General features: G+C 45.2%; 1 protein-coding gene across 1 annotated transcript in view; it reads right to left on the reverse strand.

Moving 5' to 3' along the window:
- The window catches only part of LOC147725487 (vimentin-like), a 96,188-nt gene that overhangs the window by 44,772 nt on the left and 26,582 nt on the right, over positions 1-24,834 (reverse strand). Inside the window, exon 2 of the mRNA XM_086964161.1 lies at positions 10,131-10,796. Coding sequence (XP_086820287.1) covers positions 10,131-10,796 — 666 coding nt within the window. The remainder of the gene's footprint in view (positions 1-10,130; positions 10,797-24,834) is intronic.

A 24,834-nucleotide genomic window follows, 5' to 3' on the forward strand; every position in this document is an offset into this window, starting at 1 on the left:
ACTACGGCAACGCCCTCTATGCAGGAGCCTCGGCCAAACTCCTGAAACGACTTCAACGCATTCGGAACGCCTCTGCATACTCGACATTCCTCGCCGCAGCCACATCACACCCCACCTGAGAGACCTACACTGGCTCCCCGTCAACAAATGGATAACCTTTAAGCTCCTCACCCACGCACACAAGACACTCCACAACACCGGACCAGCAGACGACTGAGCTTCCACACTCCCACCCGCCAGCTTCGCTCCGCCGACCTCGCCGGCAGACTATTTTCCCACCTCGCCGCCAAGACCTGGAACGCCCTCCCCACCCACCTACGGCAGACCCAAGACCAGCTGACCTTCAGAAGACTCCTCAAGACCTGGCTCTTCGAGCACTAGCAGCACTCCCCCCTCCCCAGCGCCTTGAGACCCTCACGAGTAAGTAATGCGCTTTACAAATGTTCTGATTGATTGATTGTCAACACAGCCACTCACTCATGCACACAATCACCCACACAACCACTTATACACCCATTCACACAAACACTCTCATATATGCTAACTCTCCCATACAGCCATTCACACAGACACTCACTCTCCAACCGAGCCACACCTACTCAACTTAACCAAACAGCCACTCAATTACCCATACAGCCAGTTACACACCTATTCACTCACTCATACAGCCATTTAGACACCCACTCACTCACCCATATAGTCACTCACACATCCACTCACCCACCTATTCAGCCACTCACTCACTCACTCACCCATAGAGCCACTCAAAAATCCACTCACTCACCAATACAGCCACTCACCCATACAGCCACTCAGACATCCACTCACACACGGATACATACAGCACACACATAATATATATTAGTAGTAGGATCACTCATTATTAATGCACCTAGTAGACTAATTAACTTTTGTAGTAGGTTAGTATATATCTTTAACTCTCATAAACTCTTACAAAATACTTGCACTCACTGGATGATGTCATCCGTGATGTAATTTGAGATGTCATCTGAATGTCACTGATCATGTCATGAGTGATATAATATATGAGATAATAGCAGTGCATTGCAGGGGCGTAAGTTATAGTTAGTTCACCTAACTATAACGGCTGAATTTCACTGGTTTTGCACGTGTGAAATCTGAACCCAACTATAACGTCCCTGTAACCTTTGTTTTTTTTCAGTGAATTACCCAAGGCTTTTTTAATGTTGTTTCCTAACTATAACATCTCTGTAACCTTTCATTTGTAAGTGACTTTCTAAGGTATTTTGAACTTTATGTGCAAAATATAACCACTAACCTTTGACAGTGAATGTGTGGGTGAGCGTATGAGTGTCTCAGGAAGTCTGTGATTGGGTGTTAGAGTGTCCGAGTATTTCTGTGAGTGGGTGCGTGCGTGTCTAAGTGGGTCTGTGAATCGGTGCATGAGTGGACCTGTTAACGAGTACATGAGTCTGAGTGAGACTGTGAGTGAGTGCATGAGTCTCTGAGTGGATCTGTGAGTGAGTGCATAAGTCTCTAAGTCGGTCTGTGACTGGATGTGTGAGTGCCCGAGTGGGTCTCTGAGTGAGTGTTTGAGTGGGTCTGTGAGTCAGTGTGTGAGTCTCTGGGCCTGTGAGTGGGTGCACGAGTGTCTTTAAAGGTCTGTGAGTGGATGGATGAGTTTCTGGGTGGGTGCGGGAGTGTCTGGGTGTGTCTGAGTGACTATGTGAGTCTCTAAGTGGGTCTATGAGAGGGTGAGTGAGTGTCTGAGTGGGTCAGTCAGTGGGTGCGTGACTCTCTCAGAATACCCGTGAGTGGGTGCATGAGTCTCTGAGTTGGTCTGTGAATGGGAACATGAGTATCTGAGTGGATCTGTGAGTGGGTGGAGGAGTGTCTGAGTGGGTCAGTCAGTGGGTGTGTGACTCTCTCAGAGGATCTGTGAGTGGGTGCATGAGTCTCTGAGTTGGTCTGTGAATGGGAACATGAGTATCTGAGTGGATCTGTGAGTGGGTGGAGGAGTGTCTGAGTGGGTCAGTCAGTGGGTGTGTGACTCTCTCAGAGGATCTGTGAGTGGGTGGAGGAGAGGAGTGTCTGAGTTGGTCTGAGAGCACGAGCAAGTCTGTGAGTAGGTGTATGAGTGTCTGAGTGGGTGTGTGAGTGTCTCAGTGTATCTGTGAGCAGATGCGTGAGTGTGGATGGGTATGTGAGTGAGTCTGAGTAAGTCTATGAGCGTGTGTGTGTGTCAGTGGGTCTGTGAGCGGGTGAATGAGCGCTCGAATGGATCTGTGAGTGGGCACATGAGTGTCTGAGTGTGTCAGTGGGTACATATGTTTGCAAGTGGGTGTGTGAGTTGGTCTGTGAATGGGCATGCAGTAGAAAAAGTAGGGAGAACACAGGAGCAGGTTCTCATGCCACCTTACCTTGTGACAGTCCTCCTGTCTAGCTTATCTGCAGTCCGTAACCCTCTGCTGCCTTTGGTTTTGTGCCCCGATCCGCTCATTTTTTTTGCCTCTTCTCTACTCGCTCCTGCCCTCTGCTTTGCCTCTTTCTGCTCGCTAATGACCATTATTCTGTATCTTTCTGCTAGATTCTCACCTTTAATTTGCCTCTTGCTGCTCAATTCTGACCTTTATTCTGGCTCTTTCTGCTCATTTCTCACCTTTATTTTGCATCTTTTTGCCCATTGCTGACTTTTATTGTGCCTCTTTTTGCTCATTTCTCACCTTTATTTTGCCTCTTTCTGCTCATTTCTGACCTTTATTCTGCCTCTTTTTGCTTGTTTCTCACCGTTATTTTGCGTCTTTCTGCTTGTTGCTGATCTTTATTTTGCCTCTTTTGCTTATTTTTCACCTTTATTTTGCCTCTTTCCGCTCATTTCTGACCTTTATTCTGCTCTTTCTGACCATTATCTTTCTTCTTTATGCTCCCTGCTGACCTTTATTCTGCCTCTTTCTGCGTGTTTCTCACTTATATTTTGACTCTTTCAGCTCGTTGCTGGTCTTTATTTTGCCTCCTGCCTGTTTCTCACCTTTATTTTGCCTCTTTCTGATTGTGACTGACCTTTATTCTGCCTCTTCCTTTTCATTTCTGACCTTTATTTGGCCTCATTCTACTAGTTTCTGACCTTTATTTTGCCTCTTTCTGATCTTTTCCCTTGACTGCATAGGGGGGCTCGAGGCCCCATCGGTCCCAGACAGCTCCTTGCCTCCTACAGGAACTGGCATTGATGCTGCACAGAGGGAGCTGCTGGAAAGGAAGCTCCCTCTGTGCAGGTGCAATCGTTTAATCTCTTTTCCTGGCTGCATGTCTGTGGGTAGAGAAAGAGATGAAACCTCTGATTATAGCAGGCGGGAGCACTTTGACAGTTACTACCCACAGGAATTGGAGGCTTGGCTTCAGCTTGGTGGGAGTTGTGAGCTTCTGCTAAGCCTAAGCAAACCGCTATGCCCCAATGTGGGCACCCCGTAACATAGCACAGGCCTGCCAAGGGAGGTGGCGGTCCCCAGGGTCATGTGTGGCTCCAGGAAGGGGGCTTAACAGCCGCCTCCTCTGATTTGTAAGGGCCTGCCCCGGGGAGGTAATGGTCCCTGGGGCAGAGAAAGGCTCAGGATGGGGTCCGCCTGGCCCCCCTCCTTCTAAAACAAAAAAAGCCCCAGGGAGGTGGTGGTCCCCAGAGCATGGGGGGTCCGTGTGGCCCTCCTGCTCCATATTTAACTTAGGCCCGGAGAGGTGGGGGTCCCCAGAGCATGGGGGGTCCACATGGCCCTCCCGCTCCAAATTTCACTTAGGCCCGAAGAGGTGGGGGTCCCCAGGGATTGGGTGGAAGGTTTGCGAACCTCCCCCATTTCATTGTATTTAGTCCCAGGGAGGTGGTGGTCACTGGGGCGCCAGGGTGTCCCAGGGGCCCTCATGCGTTTTGAAAATGAAACCCCCAGGAGGTGGTTAATATCTCAAAAACTACTGAACAGATTTACACCAATTCACAAAAATGTTGCTTTCTGATTCAACAGCGACCTTTCTACTAAATTTAGTGTACTTCCGTTCAGCAGTTCGGGCTGTAGTTGGGTCTAAAATCGCTATGGGAATTTGTATGGGGGATATGCATTTTGGGTCTCCCCCTTTTTTTGGTCAACCACTTGACAGATCTCCCCAAAACGTTCAAGACAGCAGCTGAAGTGAGCGTCGTACTATGTTTTTTAATTTCGAAAGGAGTCGTATACAGCTCTAAAGTTATTGGCAAAACAAAAAAAGCTCTTCCTATGGAAACAGTGTCCCAACTATGGGGCCGATTACGATGCCGTAGGAAACGGCTAAGACCCTTGGTCGGAGCTGTCCCAACGGCATCGTAATCTCCTGTTTGGATTAATATCCGACCGTCCTATTTTGATGGAGTCGGTCCGAAATTAATCCAAACAGGATTTCCAAATGGTTTACCATGGGCGAGAGAGAGCCCATCTGCCATTCGGAAAGGGGCCTGTAATCACAAGGGCGGCTCTTTACGCTTGAGGGATTACAATGGAAGATTCCCACAGCCTTTCTGTGCTGGCCTTTCTGACACAGAAAGGCTGTGGGAATCCGACTTTGGGGGCCCCAGCAGGGCCATCATGGGTGCAGGCCCCTGGCCGTCCGACGCACCAGGGTTCAGATGCATCGGACGGCTCCTGGCCATCCGATCACATGGCACAGGGAATCCCTCTGGTGTTGTTTCCCTCCAACAGCCTCGGGAGCTGGGGAAGGGCTTCCCCAGCTCCCAAGGCTGTGTTTGGTGACTGTGCAATGACGTCATAGCACAGAAACCGAAACTGAAATGAGCCGATAGGCTCATTTCAGTTCCACTTTCTACATGCTCGGGGGCTATCTCAGCACTCGAGCACATAGAAAGTCAGGAGAGGTATCATTGGATCCCCCAGGAGGGCTAACCCCTTGCAGGGATCCACCCACTAGCCATCAGGGAGGGGGAGCGGCCTCTTTGGCAAGGGCCTTTGCTCTCCCCAAAATTAATTGGGGGAAATCAGTCTTTCTGCAGTAGCCTCCAATCTGCTGCCGGGGGGCAGAAAGCCCACTAGATACCAGGGTTCTTTTTCACCGAACTTAGGGGTGGGGGCTGCCCAAGATGGACATGCCAATGCACCCCCTCCCCCCAAGAAATACAGTCTTTCTGCCCCCCCCCAACCCCCCGGCACATACCTCACTTGTGTGGGTGGGCCAAGGGCCTGTGACTGGGAAGGGCCAAAAACATAGGGATTAAGGGTATAGCACAGCAAATTCTAAGCAATACATTTTTAAATAAATACGGTTTTCTGCATTGGTCAGCCACACAAGTGAAGTATCTTTTTACTCGGGAGACCAAGTGGAACGCTGGGTTGTAGGACATTTGTGTCGGCATGGTGATTCCACACAAAACTGTGTGGAATTATTTTTTCCAGCTACATTTGAGGTTTGCAGGGGATTTTGGATAGGAAAACATAGGGGGATCTATGCAAGCCATACCTCACTGTACTCCCCAGGGTGTCTAGTTTTCAGAAATGTGTGGGTTTGGTAAGTGTCCCTAGATAGCCGCCGAGCCCGGGGCCAAAAACCTAGGTGACCTCCCCTTGCAAAACCAGGTCCTTATATCATACATAATTTTGATGTTTCCACAATACGTTTTGGGTTCCTTGCCTGTCGCGGTTTACTTAGCAAACCAACGCGAGTGAGGTATAATTTTTATCGGGAGACCTGGGCGAACGCCAGGTGGTAGGAAATTTGGGTCAGCCCGGTGATACCACAATGTTCCCACACAGAAATATGTGGAAAAGTTGATTTTTTCAGCTAAATTTGAGGTTTGCAGGGGATTCTGGGTTGAAAAAACTTTGGGGGATCCACGCAAGCCATACCTCCCTGGACTCCCCCGGGTGTCTAGTTTTCAAAAATGTGTGTATCTGGTAGGTTTCCCTAGATGGTTGCCGAGCCAAAAACCCAGGTGACACCCCTTGCAAAACCAGGTCATTTTGTGATAGGTAATTTTGATGTCTCCACAATACATTTGGGCCCTTGCCTGTTGCAGGTACTAGGCCCACCAACGCAACTGGGACCATTTTTATCTGGAGACTGGTGCGAACGCTGGGTGGTAGGATATTTGTGTCAGCCCGGTGATCCCACAATGTTCCCACACAGAAATATGTGGAAAATGTGATTTTTTTTCAGCTAAATTTGAGGTTTGCAGGGGATTCTGGGTAGGAAAATGTTAGGGGATCTACGTAAGCCATACCTCACTGGCCCCCCCCCAGGTCTCCAGTTTTCAGAAATGTGTGAAATTGGTAGGTTTCCCTAGAAAGCCACTGAGTGCGGGGACAAAAACCGAGGTGACCCTCCTTGCAAAATCAGGGGGTTTTGTGATAGGTATTTTGATGTCGCCACAATACGTTTTGGGCCCTTGCCTGTCGTGAGTATTTGGCCTACCCTCGCAAGTCAGGTACCATTTTTATCACAAGACTTTGGGGAAAGCAGGGTGGGGAATGCAGGGTGGGTGGAATTTTGTGCATTCACACAGATTCGAGAACTTTCCATCACAGAAATGTGAGGAAAATGTTTTTTTAATTTTTTTTACACATTTTGAGGTTTGCAGGAGATTTTGGGTAACAGAACCTGGTCAAAGCCAAACAAGCCACCCCCTCCTGAATTTCCCTGGGTGTCTAGTTTTCCGAAATGTATAGGTTTGCTAGGTTTCCTTAGGTGCTGACAGAGCTAGGGTTCAAAATCTATAGCTAGACACTTTGCAAAAAAAGGGTCAGTTTTCACAGTAAAAATGTTGTGTGTTCACGTTTCCTGTCACGTGCACAAGGCCTACCCACACAAGTGAAGTACCATTTTTATCTGAAGACTTTGGAGATTGCGGGCTGGATGGAATTTTGTGGACCCACGCAGATTCCAGAACTTTCCATCACAGAAATGTGAGGAAAATGTGTGGTTTTTTGACAAAGTTTGAGATTTGAAAGAGATTCTGGTTAACAGAACCTGGTGAGAGCCAAACAAGTCACCATCTCCTGAATTCCTCTAGTGTCTAGTTTAAAAAAAAATGTATATGTTTGCAAGATTTTCTTAGGTGCCGGCAGACCTAGGGTTAAAAAATCCACAGCTAGGCCCTTTGTGAAAGTCAGTTTTCACTGTAAAAATGTGATGTGTCTACGTTGCCTTTTGGGCCGGTGTCCTGTTGCGGGCACTAGGCCTACCCACATAAGTGAGGTACCATTTTTATCTGAAAACTTTGGGGAATGCAGGTGGGTGGAATTTTGTGGACCAACGCAGAGTCCAGAACTTTTCATCACAGGAAAGTGAGGAAAATGTGTTTTTTCTAACAAAGTTTGAGGTTTGCTAAGGATTCTGGGTAACTGAACCTGAAGAGAGCAACACAAGTCACCACATCCTGGATTCCACTGGGTGTCTAGTTCTCAAAAATGTATAGATTTTCTAGCTTTACCAAGGTGCCGGCAGAGCTAGGGTTCAAAATCTACAGCTAGGCACTTTGCAAAAAAAGAATCAGTTTTCACTGTAAAAATGTGGTGTGTCTACGTAGCCTTTTGGGCTGTTTCCTATCGTGGGCACTAGGCCAACCTACACAAGTGAGGTACCATTTTTATCAGATGACTTCGAGGAATGCGGCTGGGTGGAATTGTGTGGACCCACGCAGATTCCAGAACATTTCATCACAGGAAATTGATGGAATGTGTTTTTTAACAAAGTTTGAGGTTTGCAAAGGATTCTGGGTAACAGATTCTGGAGAGAGGAACAAAAGTCTCCCCATCCTGTATTCCCCTGGGTGTCTAGTTTTAAAAAATGTGTAGGTTTGCTAGGTTTCCCTAGGTGCCAGCAGAGCTAGGGTTCAAAACCTACAGCTATGCACTTTGCAAAAATGGTCCCTTTTCACTGTAAAAATGTGGTGTGGCTACGTTGCATTTTGGGCCGTTTCCTGTTGTGGGCACTAGGCCTACCCACATACGTTAGGTACCATTTTTATTGGAAGACTTTGGGGAATGCAGGGTGGGTTGAATTTAGTGGACCCACGCAGATTCCAGAAACGAGTACTTTAAAAAAAATGTTTTAACAAACGTTTAGGTTTGCAATGGATTCTGGGTAACGTAACCTGGTGAGAGCCAATCAAGTCAACCCATCCTGGATTCCTCTAGGCGTCTAGTTTTCAAACATGTATAGGTTTGCTAGGTTTCCCTAGGTGCTGGCTGGGCTACGGTTCAAAATCCACAGCTAGGCACTGTGCAAAAAAAGGGTCTGCTTTCACTCTAAAAATGTGGTGTGGTCATGTTGTGTTTTGTGCCGTTTCCTGTCGCGGGCACTAGGCCTACCCACACACATGAGGTACCATTTTTTATCAGGCGACTTAGGGGAACTCAGATTTGTAGCCCAACTGTTACTAACTATTGTCGTTCTGTGCATTTCTGCCTTCCTAATGTAAGACATTGTGTAAAAAAGTCTTACAATTCACAGACTAGTATGGGTACCCACAATTTCGGAGATGTGCATATAGCTACTGTTTCTAAACTCTATATTTTGTTCCCATTTCAGAAATACATAGGTGTCTTTGATACCTATTTTTCACTCTTTATATTTTATAATTGCTATTTACCTGGTACACAATGAAAAACCACTGCAAGACGCTGCTCAGTTTTGGCTGCGGGTTCTTTGTGAACCTACAAGTACTATATGTCCCCACAACCAGAAGGGTCCAGCTGATGTAACAGTATATTGCTTTCATACATCTGTCATACTTAGAAGAAGTTACAAGTGAAAACGTTGGCACAATTGGCAATTTCTTTCAACTCATTTTCAATTTATTTTATTTTCAACTGTTAGTTTCCATATAAAAAACCTTGAAGGATCTACACAAATGACCCCTTGGTGAATTCAGAATGTGGTCTACCTTTCAGAAATATATAGCTTTCCGAGATCCATTATTGCTTTCATACCCATTTCTACCACTAACTGGAAGAAGGTTGAAAGCACAAAAAGTAGCAAAAATAGGCTATGTCCCAGTAAACTGTGTAAAGAATTTCTGCCGAAAGTCTGCTTGGCCCTGAAAGCTGGGAAGATGATGATTTCAGCACCACAAACCCTTTGTTGATGCCATTTGCAGGGGAAAAACCAGATGCTTTCTTCTGCAGCACTTTTTCCCAATTTCTCCCCCTAAAAAACTACATTTTGCTGTATTTTGGCTAATTTCTAGGCCCTTTCCAGGGGAATCCACAAGCCCTTGGTACCTTTAAATTCCTCATGATGTTAGAAGAAAAGGGCGCATATTTGGCGTGGATTCCTTATGTGGACAAAAGGTTACAGGGGCCTAAGCGCAAAGTACCCCAAATAGCCAAAAAATGCTTAGCACGGTGGGGAAAAGGCCTAGCAGCGAAAGGGTTAACAGACTAATAAAGTGTATAGAAATATAGAAGCAAAATGTAAAAGTGAAAAATGTAAACCTTCTGTAACTGTGTTGGAATTTGAAATTGCAGGCTGAAGCTTAGTATCCTCAGATTGATTTGTGGAAGCCGTGCAAGTGCATTAAACAAAATACATTATGGACGAGTGTCCTAAATTGAATTTGGAAATACTCCAACATTCCCATTAAAATTTTGAGTTTTTAAAATATTTGTTTGTGAATTAGATAAAACATTTAATCATTCGTGGTTTTTGTTATGAATGCTTGTTTCTGTATTCTTAGAGTATTGTTTTGCAGTTCAAATCATCGAAAATGCTTAGGCCAGGGTACACAGTTTCCAGTAATAACTTAGAGGGGGTCCCTAAGATTCCAATAACGATTCAATGGGTGCCCCCGGGATCCAGTAATCATTAAGTGTGGGTCCACAGAAGTCAAAAGGTTAAGAACCACTGCTATAAGCTATTACATCTAGGTTTATCAATTGTTACATCATAAGTATATCAGGTGGACAAAGGACAATATCTAGCTATGTACTTTGGTGTGGGTGGAATTAAAGATTAATGGCAGAGACAATCCTGTGTTTGTATTCTGCTGTCGGTAGAAAAAAGCACAAGCTGCAGAATGTTTGGGGCAGAACCGTTTGATAAATCTGTCTCATGTTTAATTTTTGATCCAGATTGTGCTGCAGTATTGTCATATGAAAATTAGTCTATTTGGGACTTACCAGCACTTTGGGAAGAAAGGCCAAGCCTTTGTTCCTCTCCCTCCAGTAACTTCCTGTAGACTGCAATCTCAGCATCTAGTTTCAGCTTGATGTTTAACAGGTCTTGGTAGTCCTGCAAGTATCTAGACAGATCGGATTTGGTCTCCAGGAGCTGGCATTCTAGTTGGGCAATGATTTCTTGAAGACCAGATACTTTCTCCAGGTGGTTTGCCTCCATGTCTTGAAGCTGACTCTCCAATGCTTCATTTCGAGCCCTCAAGGCACTGAGTTGGTTTTCAAGCTCTGTAATCTGGGATGAGTACTTACTTATCTCTTCTTTCATGCTGTTTAGCTGGACATCATGTTTGGACACCTGCCCTTTTAAAGTGTCAAATTTGGTTTTGTACCACACTTCTGCTTCTTGGATGTTCTTGGCAGCCACTTTTTCCATCTGAATCCTGACATCGCGGAGCGCTGCAGCGAGATCTGGTCGGGTACTCTCCAGTTCTATTGTCACCTTTGAGTCCTCAATCTGCCTCATTAGGTCAGCTACCTCTTCATCATGGAGTTTCTTGAGGAATTCTATTTCATCTACCAATTGCTCCACCTTCCGCTCCAGATCTAGCTTCTGAATGGTGGCGTTGTCTACATCCTGCCGGAACTCTCTCAGGATCCTTTCTGCTTCCTCTGAAAATATTAAACAATACATATTTATTATGTACAAAGACAATGGATTTGTTTTTTAGATCTTCAATCTGCTCTACCAAGCACAAAACAATTTACATGGAGACCATTGTTGTACTTGTGAATGGAGAAGACCTCATCCTGTCCAACATCTTACAACTCGCACAAAGCAAAACATGTCTTACAGTGAATCATAAGAGAATGCTACATTATCCGCATTTTATCACCAGGTGTTTCCTAACATTTATATTTAATGACGAGACTGTAAGATAATGATAGAGTTCAGTACTCACAGATTCAAATCCTGCCCAAATTAATTTGAAATTAAGGGACACATTTACTAAACTTTCACGCAACGCAGGGCAGCAGGCAAAGTTGCTGCACTGCATCTCTATGAAAGGAAGAGAGCTGAAATGCTCCACATTTACAGCGATATGGAGCATTTCTGCTCTGTCCTTGCGCTGGTGCACATTGTGCAGGCTTGCACCACAGTGCAAAGGTTCCTGCGTCACAGGCAGGATTGTGTTCCAGGGGATATCTTCCTGCACAAAAATAATCCTCAGAGGCATTTTCCTCTGCCTATGCTTGCTGCACAATGCAGCAAATGTGGAAAGGGGAAATACAGCTGAGAAAAAATATATTTCCTCTTGTTACAACTCACTTGGGAAGGCATATCCTTTCACATCTTCTCAGGTTTAGAAATCTTTGTAAATCTGGGAATGCCCCACAATCCATGGGTGGGTGCATGGGAACTCCCATGCTCCACTCATAGAATGCCTCCAAAGTTGAAATGTAATGCAACACAGGCAAGCAGAAACCTTGCATTATATTTCTTTACAAATCCAACACAAGGCCATGTAAATCAGGCCTTCAGTGGCTTTGTAAATATTACTGAAGCCTTTGTGTTGCCTTGCATGACGTAAGGACAACGCAAAGGCTTCTTAAATATGGACCTTCATCTTTAGGGAGGATGGTAAAATAAGAACTGTTGGGTAATGTAACGCTTTATCTACATCAGGAAGCTATGATAATTTGTGGTACAATAATGTGTGGTAGCAGGTAGGGTTGGGCAAAATTACTACCTGCAGGTCACTTCCTAACTTAGACGTTGTAGGCAGAAAGAGAATCCAGGATAATGGCTGATTCACACTGAGATTCGCTTCTATGTTCTGTGGTCAAAAAGTAAAATTTGGCTTAGCTGTAATCTCAAGCAATACATAAGAATACATTTATTATATTACTTACTTTTCAGCAGAAAGAATGTTACCCTTTTCATGGCTAAACCGTGATATTTAATTGTTTATATATGGTCAGCCATGATGGACATCGCTTAACCTTATTTTTGACCATACATTTGGCTACAGCAACACTCTAGGCTATCTAGATATAATTAGGTGTTTTTTCTCACAATGGAATGCAGGCCCAATGCTCTGTCACACAGACAAATCAATTCATATAGGGGGCACTATTTGAATTTAAAAAAACTTTTTTTACTTTGTGCGCAACCCACCATTATGACCTTTCTCTCAAAACATATAGGATTACAACATGGGCAACGGTACAACTTTCTTTATGAGCCTTTTATATCAGTGAAGGGGACATGCAATAGAAATAAATATGCTTTCATTTTTTTGTATTGAATTGTTTTAACACGGCTAACCTAATTTGCAAATACAATAGAAAATATGAATTGATACAGCAAAGTTAAAACCGCACAAGGAATATAGTAAGTGGCAATGAAAAAAAGCATTGGCAAAGCCAATAGGTCTCACCTGTGCACAACTTATTGACTTTGCCAATGTGTTTTCGCCATGCACAGTGGCTGCTGTCCAGCATGGCTAAAAGTTAGTGACACAGTGGAGAGTGGCATGGAGTGCCGTAGTGTGGAACAGCGAAGAGTGGAGTAGAGTGGGGTGGCATAGAGTGTTGTGTATTGGAGTGGCATAGAGTGGAGTCACGTAGAGTGGTGTACACGTAGAGTGACTGAATAGAGTTGATTGGTGTAGAGTGCATAGGTGTTGCAGAGTATAGTGGCATAGAGTGCAGCAGCATAGAGTGTGGTGGCCTAGAATTCAACAGCTACAATCCACCATCGTAGAATGCAGTGGCATAGATTAGAGTGTTGCATAGTAGAGTGCAGTGGCGTAAACTGAAGTGGTGCAGAGTAGAGCAAAGTGGCGTAGTGTGCAGTGGTGCACAATAGAGTAGAGTAGAGTGGTGAAGAGTGCATTGGCTTATAGTGGTGCAAAGTAGAGTGGCATAGAGGGGTAAAGAGTAAAGTATAGTGCTGTAGCGTGCAGTGGATTAAAGTGCATTGGCATAGATTGGAGTGTTGCACAGTGCAGTGGCGTAGAGTGCATTAGAGTAGAATGTAGTAGTGCAGCGTAGGGTGGCCTAGAGTTCATTGGCGCAGAGTAGAGTCGCATGGAGTACAGTGATGTAGAGTGCAATGGCATTGAGTGCAGAGGTGCAGAGTTGGGGTGGAGCAGAACTTGCAGAGTTTTAATCCATGGAGTTACATCGAAACTCAGCCAGATTCCATGGAGTTCCACCAATGGGTAGAAACTATGCCGCTTGCCCTGCACTTTAGCGCTGGTAGCACAAACACCGCTGAAAAATCAACACAAATGGCACCATGCGTTGCGCAAGAGCGTGCGGTCATTGGAGTTGATTTTGCTGCCGCTGAAGTCTAAAATCTACTTAAGTGACAGCAAATCTACACTAGAGGCAGCCCTTTAACTACAACTGTCCGCAACCACCCGTGTTAGAAAATCACGCTAAGGGGGTGTCAAATATCACTTAAACTCGACATATAGCATTTTCTAGAGAGCCGCAGGAGAAACATTCCACCACGCAGTGATTGGTGCAATTTGTCCAGAACTTTGCGTTAAAGAGTGACCAACATTTCACCAATTCCTCGGGCAGAACAAAACATTCCGCCTACCCTCAGTGCAGAGTAGAGTGCATAGGCGTAGAGAGCAGAAGTATAGAGTAGAGTGCAGTGGCGTATAGTAGAGTAGAGTAGAGTGCAGTTGAGTGGCGTACAGTGGAATGGCACCGAGTGCATTGGCCTAGAGCCATGGTACTCATAGTACGGCCCGCTGAACTTGCTGGTACTTGCCTGATACTTACTGATGATTTGAATAAAGAGCATCAGCAAACATTGAAGAGAGCAGCTGGTGTATGCTCTCAGATTCAATACGTATTCACTACGTATGCTCCAGCGGCCCTTTTCAGTATTTTACTGACTGCCTCTGTGACATCACGCATGGCTCCAGCGGGAAACAAGGGGCCTTTAAAAGTTAGCTGTTGTGCTGTCACAGCTGACTTTTAAGGGGCCATTTGGAATGCTTCCTGCTTTGCCGCTGATGTCTTCGCCCTCAGCTTGCTACGCCGATGACTTGGGACTCTTCCCAGCCTCAGCTTGGTGGTCTTCGCCCACAGCTTGGTGGTCTTCGCCCGCAGCTTGGTGCTCTTCTGCCATGCTCTTCTGCTTTGTGCTCTTCTGCCATGCTCTTCTGCTTGGTGCTCTTCTGCCATGCTCTTCTGCTTGGTGCTCTTCTGCCATGCTCTTCTGCTTGGTGCTCTTCTGCCATGCTCTTCTGCTTGGTGCTCTTCTGCCATGCTCTTCTGCTTGGTGCTCTTCTGCCATGCTCTTCTGCTTGGTGCTCTTCTGCCATGCTCTTCTGCTTGGTGCTCTTCTGCCATGCTCTTCTGCTTTGTGCTCTTCTGCCATGCTCTTCTGCTTTGTGCTCTTCTGCCGTGCTCTTCTGCTTGGTGCTCTTCTGCTTGGTGCTCTTTTGCCATGCTCTTCTGTCGCCATTAGGACTACAGCAGGGGCCTCCCTGAATCAGGCCAGTCTGCCTCCCTCTGCGCCGCCTGCAGAGCCATCCATTTAAAGTAGCGTCACAGAGTGCTTTCTGCTTGTTTTTCCTTCCTTTTTTCACTGCTTTCTTCTTTTTCCTTCCCGTTTTCTCAGTGCTTTTTTTTTGCTTTTTCCCTCCCTTTTCATGGCGTTTTCCTTCCTTCCATTTTTCTGAGTGCTTTCTCTTTGCTTTGCCCTTCCTTTTCACTGCCTTTTCCTTCTGTATATCTTCTACGGATTCTTCCCATGGTGTACCTTTTGTGAGTGTGATAAGCATCCAGTTCTTGGCTCTTGAATATTTTCTTATATTAGTTGTGAGAGAAGCTCGCTGCTGGTAATCTCGCACAGGATGATCACTAATGTAACCTTGTCTGAAGTGGTCAATAATACATCTCTAATAATATTATTAACTCAGTGCATGGGGCTCTGCAGCTGTGGCTGTTATGTATCACCCATGTAGAGGCATTGCATATGTACCAACATTGTTTACATTACTGTTACCGACACTGCCTGATGCCTGATCACAGCTAGTAATCTCATTCAGGGTGGCCACTAATGTAACCTTGTCTGCTGCATTCACTAATACACCTCTTATAATATTATTAACTCGGTGCATGGGCTCTACAGCTGTGGCGGTTATGTATCACCCATGTAGAGGCATTGCACATTGACAAAGCATGGTTTATGTCACTGCTGGCGACACTGCCTGATCACAGCTAGTAATCTCACACAGGGTGGCCACTAATGTCACCTTGTCTGATGCGGTCAATAATACATCTCTAATAATAGTATTAACTTGCTGCATGGGGCTATGCAGCTATGGCTGTTATGAATCACCCATGTAGAGGCATTGCACATTGACAGAGCATTGTTTACATTACTGCTTTTCCTTCCTTTTTTCATTGCTTTCTCCTTCCTTCCTATTTGCTGAGCGCTTTCTCTTTACTTTTCCCTCCCTTTTCACTGCCTTTTCCTTCTGTCTTTCTTCTACTGATTCTGCCGATGCTGTACTTTTCTTGTGAGTGTAATAAGCATCCAGTCCATGGCTATTAAGTATTTTCTCTCTGTAAATGTAGGAGAAGCTTGCATTGTTGCTGTCCACATGGAACACATTGACTGTGTCTCTATGAGGCTTGTGAAAAACCTTTCCAGTGTGGAAGCAACAAAAGCCATTGCGATTGCCAATGCTGGTTTATCAACCCAATGCTTTCTGGAATGCGTGGGAAACATATAGGTACATGTTACTGTTTCATGAATACTAATATATTTTCCTCTATCTCACAACAAAGGTTTTTCCTAAATCACAATTGTGAATCCTTACCCTACACTGGATACCTCAAAAACTGTAACATTTCTTTTATTTCTGCTGGAAATGTAATAGTTTATTGTGCACAGATTCCTTAAAAGTCAAGAGCTGGTCAATGTTCTCATTGTAATATTTTGGATAGCCCAGCAATACAAAGAAAAACAGTTTTGCGACTCAAGCCAGCTCTAATCTTATGCATGCCATTTATTTCGAATCCATATTGCGTGACACATTTTCTTCATAAACCACTGGCTTTAGGAAAGCTTCCTGTTTTTCGTTTGTATTTTTACACATTACTTTGTATGTTTAAACAAAACATTACTTTACTGTTGCTCACAGAGGTATGTAGCAAGATGCAGTGGTCATGAGGCGGTGTTGGTCCATCGGTCGTGGGGCTGTGTCGGTCCATCGGTCGTGCGGCTGTGTCGGTCCATCGGTCGTGCGGCGTTGTCGGTCCATTGGTCGTCAGGTGGAAAATCGGATTCCTGGTCCTTGTTACTTATTGCATAGTAAAAAACAAGCTGGAGAGCTCCACAATGGCCTATAGTCTAGTTACCAAGCTTTGTAAATGACCCAGATCGATACAGAGCAAACACAGGGGATTCCGGGCAGCATGGGAAGAAGAGTACTTGTTTGTTGAATGCTAAAAAGAGAAAGTCACCTGTTTGCTTTGCAAGAGAAAGTAAATATTAGAGGTATAACCTGGATTGGCACTACATAACGTGACACTCCGAATACACTGAGAACTTCCCATTACACTCAAAACTTCGTTCTGCAAAAGTGGCATCTTTATAGCAAGCGTTTCTTTCCCAGCAGATCTTCCTTTGCCAGGTGAAGGAATCTGAGGCAGGCGCAGAAGCATCATTCAAAATATGCTACTTGCTTGCCAAACATAAGAAACCATTCACAGAGGCAGAGCTTGTGAAGAAATGTTTCCTTTCAGCAGCCAAAATTTTCTTTGAAAACTACATTAATAAAGCCAGCATTTGAAAAGAAATCGGTGCATTACAGCTATCAGATTCCACGTTGGCACACAGAATAGAGGCAATGGGTCGAAATGTCCAGGAGCAGGTAATCAAAGAAGTCAGAGTCACTGTTCTTCAGCATTACCATGGATTAGTCCACAGATATAGGCGATGTGGTCCAGGTATTAGTTGGGTGAGGTATGTGAACCAATCGCTTCATCCCAAAGAAGAGTTCCTGTGCTTTCTACCACTGCAAGGGCACACAAGATGAAATTATATACTGGACAGCATGTGCAATTACTCTGAAACACATCAAATACCATTGAACACTCTTGTCAGCATCACAACAGATGGGGCTCCTGACATGGTGGCCCATGACAGAAGCTTTGTATCTCTGCTTAAAAAGAAGCTCGCTGGACAGACTGTGATAGACCACCACTGCCTTATTCACCAAGATGTATTGTGTGCAAAGTTAAAGCACAGAGAACTGAATCATGTCCTAAAAGTTGCAGGACATGTTTTAATTGTATTCATGCCGAAGCACGTAATCATAGATTTTTTTTAATCAATGCAGTAGTATTCCAAAGCTGAAAATACAGACCTCTTGATACACACGGACGTGCGATCGCTAAGCAAAGGGAAAGCTGGAGCGGTTCATTGCATTGCTTCCTGAAATTGACCTCTTTGTAAACAAGAGGTCAGTCATTCTCAGAACTAACTAATGCGTAATAGCTTATCATGCTCTATTTTCCTTCAGACCCACACTTTAATGCTCTCAACTTGGCGCTGCAAGGCAAATACCAGCTTGTGTGCTCCATGATGAATTATATTTTCTCATTTGAAGGTAAGCTTGTGCCTACCTTCAAAGAACAACTGAATGATGATCTTCACCCACTTCCCAAAACTGTTGGCTGTGACACAGCGGTTTCCAGATGCACAAGAAATTCTGTCAAAGCTAGACTTTGATGCATGTCTTGAAGAAATTTCTGGGGAGATCAAATTGCGATTTTCTCAATTCAGAGGCCTCAACCCTCTGTTCAGCCCTGGATGGTGAGAACACGAAATGTTGATGTTGTTGTCCTTATTGGCATGAAAAGGGCAACAGCAGAAATGGAGCTGATTGATATGCAGCACAATTCAGCCCTCAAAGCATCTTTTTTAGGGCAGGCACCATAAGAATTCTTGAAAATGGTGCCATCTGACAAATGTCCTCATCTTTGTACAGTGGCCCTGAAAATAATTTGTATGTTTGGGTCAAATATGTTTGTGAAAGTTCATTTTCCACAATGGGACTGTTGAAGAGTAAACTCAGAAATAAGCTTACAGGCGTACATCTGGATCAGCATTTAAGGCTTGCCATTTCAGGCATAGTACCAGATTACAGGACACTAATAGAGAGGCGTAGAGTGCAGTGGTGTAGAGTGGAGTGATGCAGAGTGGAGTGCTGCAGAGAGGAGAAGCATGAAGTGGCGAAGAATGGATAGGTGGAGAGTAGATTGCAATAGTGTAGAGTAGAGTGCAGTGGCATGGAGTGGCGCAGAGAAGAGTGGTGTGGCGTACAGTGGAGTATGCATTGTGAGTAGCACACTGTCATTACACACAACACATTTTCAATTGAAATGACCATTAAATTTACATTGCACACAGTTTTATGCCAAGAGGCCTTAGGGCATTTGTGGGCTCTATACATTTTTAAATCAAATCAATCAATAAAACTAGACAACGCACAATCGATAACATGTGGACATAGCATCACCTAGTGTACTGATTTGGTTTGATCATATTAAAGTATTTGTTTCCAACACACTTCAGAATTATCAAAGACTGTGCTTCATGTATGCTTTCCTAATTCTGAAATACTTGCACAATACATTTAAATATTGATGTGTGATAGAAAAAAAACATTTCCTAGCCCCAGTATCCAGCAAGATCATCACATAAATTCTCTCACTTTGAAATCCAAGAAAAAAAAGTAAACACCAAACTCCCTTGGAAGCCAGAGCCTGACATTTGACCTCTGTCTTTGAAAACACAGCAAATGTGACAAAATATCAGCAAGATGTACAGGCCTGTTTACAGAAAGGAGCACTCGTGGAAGATTACAAGGAGATGTAGTGTGAAAAGGCTTTGCTCCTTGGGAGAGACAAACTCAAATTGGACAGCCTAAAACAAATAAAGCCAGAAATGTGAGTTACAAACCACGTGGGCAATGGTAAGCAATGGGTGGAATGCATTGTCAGGGAAGCTTTTTGAATTTCCCCAAGATGTCTTTAGCTAACCAGACAGCTGAGCTGTCTGGTCGGTTTCGACCTAAAAAAGAGTTATCGTGAATTTAAAAAAGAAACAACGATGGAGAAATACACAGACAAATTAAGGGCATTTCCTGGAAGAAGACAGAATGAGAAGAATGTTGCTTAGGCGCAGGGCGAAGGAGGATAAGTCTAAACAGATAAGTAAGGGGTGTGACTGAGCTCTGAGTGCAAGCACACACATTTTTAAAACTACTGCTGAATCACAGCCATTTTCTATTCTGGGCAGAGTTCATGAGCATGGATACCAGGGTAGAGAAAACAATGAGATCTGGCAGCCAAAGGCAGCTCATACTTTAAGTGGTGGCCCACACCTGAGGATCACTGAGAGCAGACATGAGCCTGACAATGACAACCATGCATGGCTCTGCCGTACTGAGCTCTGGCTCATATTTGGCTGAAGCTCTGAGCATCACAACCTTTTCAGTAGCAGAAGAGTTTCATCTACAGTAAACAAGAGAACCATTCAATACAGGGGTAAGGAGTCACCAATCACAGGGTGAGCAGGTGGGGAAGATGAGGTAGGATCAATCAGTGGGTATGAGTGGGAAGCTCTTCAAAGTTATGAGAGTCATTTCAGCGGTTAGCATGAAGCAAAAGTGGAAATGCACCTTCTGCTCCTACAGAACACATTAAACACCAGTAGCAATTATTTTTCACCCTCCTTCACACTTTGCTCAGGGGAAGAGTGATGAACATAGCTGGGAGTTCCACGCATACCCAGGTCCAAACAAAACAGTCTGAAGAAATACTTCTTTTTGTATGAAATTTTGGCCCACCGAGGCCAGAGCTCAAGCAGACTTTGAAGATGAGGACATATCAAGGTTTTTGAAAGGAAAAAAGCACTGATGTCTTTGTTGGGCATGATTCATACAAAACAATCAAGTACTGGGGCGTGGCTTGGACGGCAGAGCCGATGGCTGCCTGATCCCGTCTCGCTGCCATGCACGGAGAGGCACTTCCGGAGTCCAGCAGATCGTCGGCACTCCAGATCACCAGCCTTCGGTTTCGGAGAGTGAGCTGCTCTCAGGGATGTCGGAGTTGGTCATTGATATGGGAGGAATAAAGCTGATTTATTGTCGCTAACTTTGCCGCTTGTGTGTCTTGATGACTCAAAGTGGTGGGGCTTTGACCAATCTGTTTTCGGAGCTCACTAATTGCCATTAATGTCCCTGAATACTTTATCAACCAGCCAAGCTGCGAGGTATTGATCGGACTTGATGGGTTATATGCATTGTTACATCTAATATGCGAGGCTTTGTGGCGATCATTTAAAGTTTGATGCCTGTACCTCAAATGGTGACTCCATGTGCACTGAAGAGTTTATCTTCAAGACTCCGTGTTAGGGCGTTCGGCCAGTGAGCCGATTTGTGAGCGTGTAGAGGCAGTGCTATCAGCTAATGAGGAGCAATGGATAACAGGGCCGATTACAGTTTCCTAATGTACTGCAGCTGTATGGTGCCTGACTTTAAAATGGCGGCTGTTTAAGACGAAGTGGATCACCTTATCGCGCAAATAAGGACTCTCACACAACTCTGAATATAGTATAAAAGGTCACCTTTATTACCAGGACAGCCAAAGACAGACCCGCAACATAACTTTTCCAACAAAACTTTATCTTTCTTTTTTCTCCAAACCTTTTCCATATAACCATTTCCTTTTTCCAATTCTTTCTTTTCCGATAACATAACTTGTTTTGATACCATCCTTGAGTTTTCCTTCTTCTTTTTCCATCTCTTCCCCACCTACCCTCCCAAGCCCTCCCCCTTAGAGAAAGGATGAATCCGCTCTAGATTATCCAATCCCCATCACACACGCCGACAAGACAACAAAAGAATCTGCCCGAGTTGTCCTGAGGTGACATCTTGACACTTTGACCTGAATCAAGAGGTAGACATGCATGCTTGACTTATTATCAAGCTGTGAAAACCTTCCATTGCAGCTTGTTATTTTTATTTTATTTATTTATTTTTTTTTTTTTTTATTTATTTATTTATTTATTTATTTTTTTTGAACAACACAAAGACACGACAGACAACAAAAAACACCTACCCTTGATTTGTTGAAATCAGGGCGGGTGGGTGGGTCAAAAAGCGACTCCACCGTTCCTCTCACTCGCTCAGAGTGACGTCCCCTCCCTCCCCACCCTTCACTTGACCCTAACCCCTCCCACCACCCAATCAGGTCGCGTGAGGTCGTCCCTCGCGCGAAATCCCCCAGGGGGACATTGGCTTTGCCAAGTGCCCCTGGGGGCCCATCGCGCAAATAAGGACTCTCACACAACTCTGAATATAGTATAAAAGGTCACCTTTATTACCAGGACAGCCAAAGACAGACCCGCAACATAACTTTTCCAACAAAACTTTATCTTTCTTTTTTCTCCAAACCTTTTCCATATAACCATTTCCTTTTTCCAATTCTTTCTTTTCCGATAACATAACTTGTTTTGATACCATCCTTGAGTTTTCCTTCTTCTTTTTCCATCTCTTCCCCACCTACCCTCCCAAGCCCTCCCCCTTAGAGAAAGGATGAATCCGCTCTAGATTATCCAATCCCCATCACACACGCCACCCAGGAAAACCCTTGAGTTTTCCTGCCCCACCCACACAAACCCTCCCCTAATGCAGAAATAGTCCGCTCAAGACGATACCTAATGTCTGTGAAGGAAAACTTTTATCCTCAAATTCTTACCTTCACTTCTTTGGTTTGGAGCACCACAAATCGACCAAAGATTGGCCCAAGTATCTCGGAGTTCCATCAAGTAATAGGACTGCCCCATTTGTGAGAGATGAACCCCATCCTCCCTTAACAAGTGCAGAATTTCGCCGTTAAAATGCTTGTGGGCAATGACCGTAATGCCCATTGCCACGCAGTATGTCTTCAATGCTTTACTAACTTTCTTGCGGGCCCTCTCAACAGCTGCCTGAACCCTAGCACCCTTCCACTGGCTCCTGTACAGAAATTCTGTCCACACAACCCAGGCCCCGTGCTATCTGACCAATTCGCTGTAATTCCTCTGCCCCCCAACCCAACTTCGCAGCTTCTGTAGCCGCACCTATTCTGAATGAATGCGTCCCAAAGAGTGCTCATGTTCACCCACGAAAGTCAATGCTTACCGTAAGACCGCTAAGAATTGGAAACAAGTTAACTGTGTTTTGTTTTTATGGCAAAATATCCCACCCTCTCGAAATACCCCTGAAACCACAAATGCCTCCCATTCCCCAACCGGGCAGCAACCCTTCACCCCACTCCTGCCCAGGCGCACCAACATCCCTTTTCCTGCCTGGTCTGTCTTTGACCTTCTCAATGTGATTTGCAACACACCCTTGCCCAAAAGAACAATATCAGATGAACGGATCCCTTCCTGATTTCGTAACCCCAATAATTCTGATATCCGAAATGCACCGAAAAATAACCATATCATGCATAACTTGAACCGAAACCATTCCCACTCATCATAACAGCAGGAGGGCAACACACCCAACAATTTTTTGGAACAAGTCGAACGTAATGGGGTCCCTCAACTTCTTTACCTGCCCAAAGGATCTCCCAAAACCCTTCAGCATTTTCAGCAAACGAAAGCCTTTCTGCACCTCACACCCCAATTCTAGTCGACTATAAAATGAAATGCCTGCCAACTTGCCTGAAATGGTTGAAGGCGACAAACCTTTGTCTATTAACTTCAGAACAAAACACCACCTAAACTTTTCATCCCGCACTGCCGTACCATCCCTGCTGTGCTGTGCAGTGTAACTCAAAAACCCAGACCATGCCAGCTGATAGCTGCGTCGCGTGGATTCTGATAAGGACTGCTCCGCAAACTCTGCCATCCTCAAATTCCCCAGGTCCCACACGTTCGGCGGAATCGGTGTTCTGCATTGGTCCGCTCCAAATGCCAAATCCCGAAACCTCTGCCACTGGCAACGAGACAAAGCGTCGGCAATTGAATTGTTGACACCAGGTATGTGTTGGGCTTTAAACACAATATTCAGCTGCAGAACACGCAACATGAAGGCCCGCAACAATTGTAACACCCTTAAATCCTTTGCCCGCTGCCCGTTCACCAGAAAAAACACCGCCATGTTGTCGATATGAAACACACGCAGCGGTCCCTGAACTCTTCACCCCAAATCTGCAGCGCCACCAACAAGGGAAAGAATTCTAAAAAAGCAATGCTGCGGCCCTGCTGCAACCACTGTGCCGGCCACTGCTCTGCGCACCACCTTCCGTCCCAAAACACGCCGAAACCTAAGGCCCCGGCCGCGTCCGAGAATATCTGCACTGGCCAGACCGTGTCCTCTGACACAAAATTGATGGACACGCCATTGGAAACGTCCAAAAATCGCAGCCAAATGCTCAAATCCTCCTTGATTTTTGCTGTCAAACGTATGTGGTGGTGTGGCAGGTACGCCCCAGCCATAGCAAAGCCCAGCCGCCTGCAGAACGTCCTGCCTGCCCTGACAACTCGACAAGCAAAGTTTAAATAGCCCAGAAGCCTCTGGACTTGCCTCAGCTGCACTCTTTTAGCTCCCAGGATTTCTTGCAAAACAGACCTGATCTCTTGTACTTTTGTTCTGGGCAAAACGGGCCACCATCTCTATTGTGTCTATTTCTATGCCCAGGAAGGTCAACCTATGCGTTGGCCCTTCCGTTTTGTCCTCTGCCAAAGGCACACCAAACTCTTTAGCCAAGTCCTGGAAACAAGCCACGACTTTAGTACATTGCTCCGTATCCGCTTTGCCCACAAACAAAAAATCATCCAGGTAATGGCATACAGCTGCGTGATCTGCGCGCTGGACTACACACCACTCCAAAAATGTACTAAAAGTTTCGAAAAGTGAGCAAGAGATAGCACAGCCCATGGGTAATACCCGGTCCACGTAATATTCTCCTGCAAAATACATACCCAGCAAACCAAAATCGGCTGGTTGAATAGGCAAAAGGCGAAAAGCGGCCTGTATGTCACATTTTGCAAGGTCAGCTCCTACCCCTGCCTTGCGCACCAATTCCAAAGCGTCATCCACTGACGCCTATGTCACTGCCGAATCGGAAGTGGAAATGAAGTCGTTAACTGAAAGCCCCTCCGGCCAAGACAGATGATGTATCAGGCGGAACTCACCCTTTGCCTTCTTCGGGATAACACCAAGTGGTGACACAATTAGATTTGGCAAGGGGCAAAATTCGAAAGGGGCCAACTACTCTGCCTAATTCCACTTCCTTCAGCAACTTCACTTCTACCACCGACGCCATCTCCTTTGCTGACTTCAAGTTATCAGCCCAACGTGAAACTCTGGGGCCTTGATAACCAATCCTAAATCCGAGCCGAAACCCCCAAAACAACTTGGCCGCTCCTTCCACATCAGGGTAAGCTTCCAATGCGCTCAACATGGCCTGTAACCTAATTGGAGTAGGCGCCTTTTGGCATAAGAGGCGGCACAGATCCTCTCCCCCCCCTCTGACCCCTCCCGTGATCTCCCGGGTGTTGGTTGGGGAAGCATTGGAAGACAGCATGACTGCCCCCACACTGGGAGCATTCATGTTTAAATTTACAATACTGGCGCACGCAGGAACCTCTGTTGAAGCTCCAACATGCTCC

The sequence above is a fragment of the Lissotriton vulgaris genome, chromosome 3_2, assembly GCF_964263255.1.
Source record: "Lissotriton vulgaris chromosome 3_2, aLisVul1.2, whole genome shotgun sequence".
NCBI lineage: Eukaryota > Metazoa > Chordata > Amphibia > Caudata > Salamandridae > Lissotriton > Lissotriton vulgaris.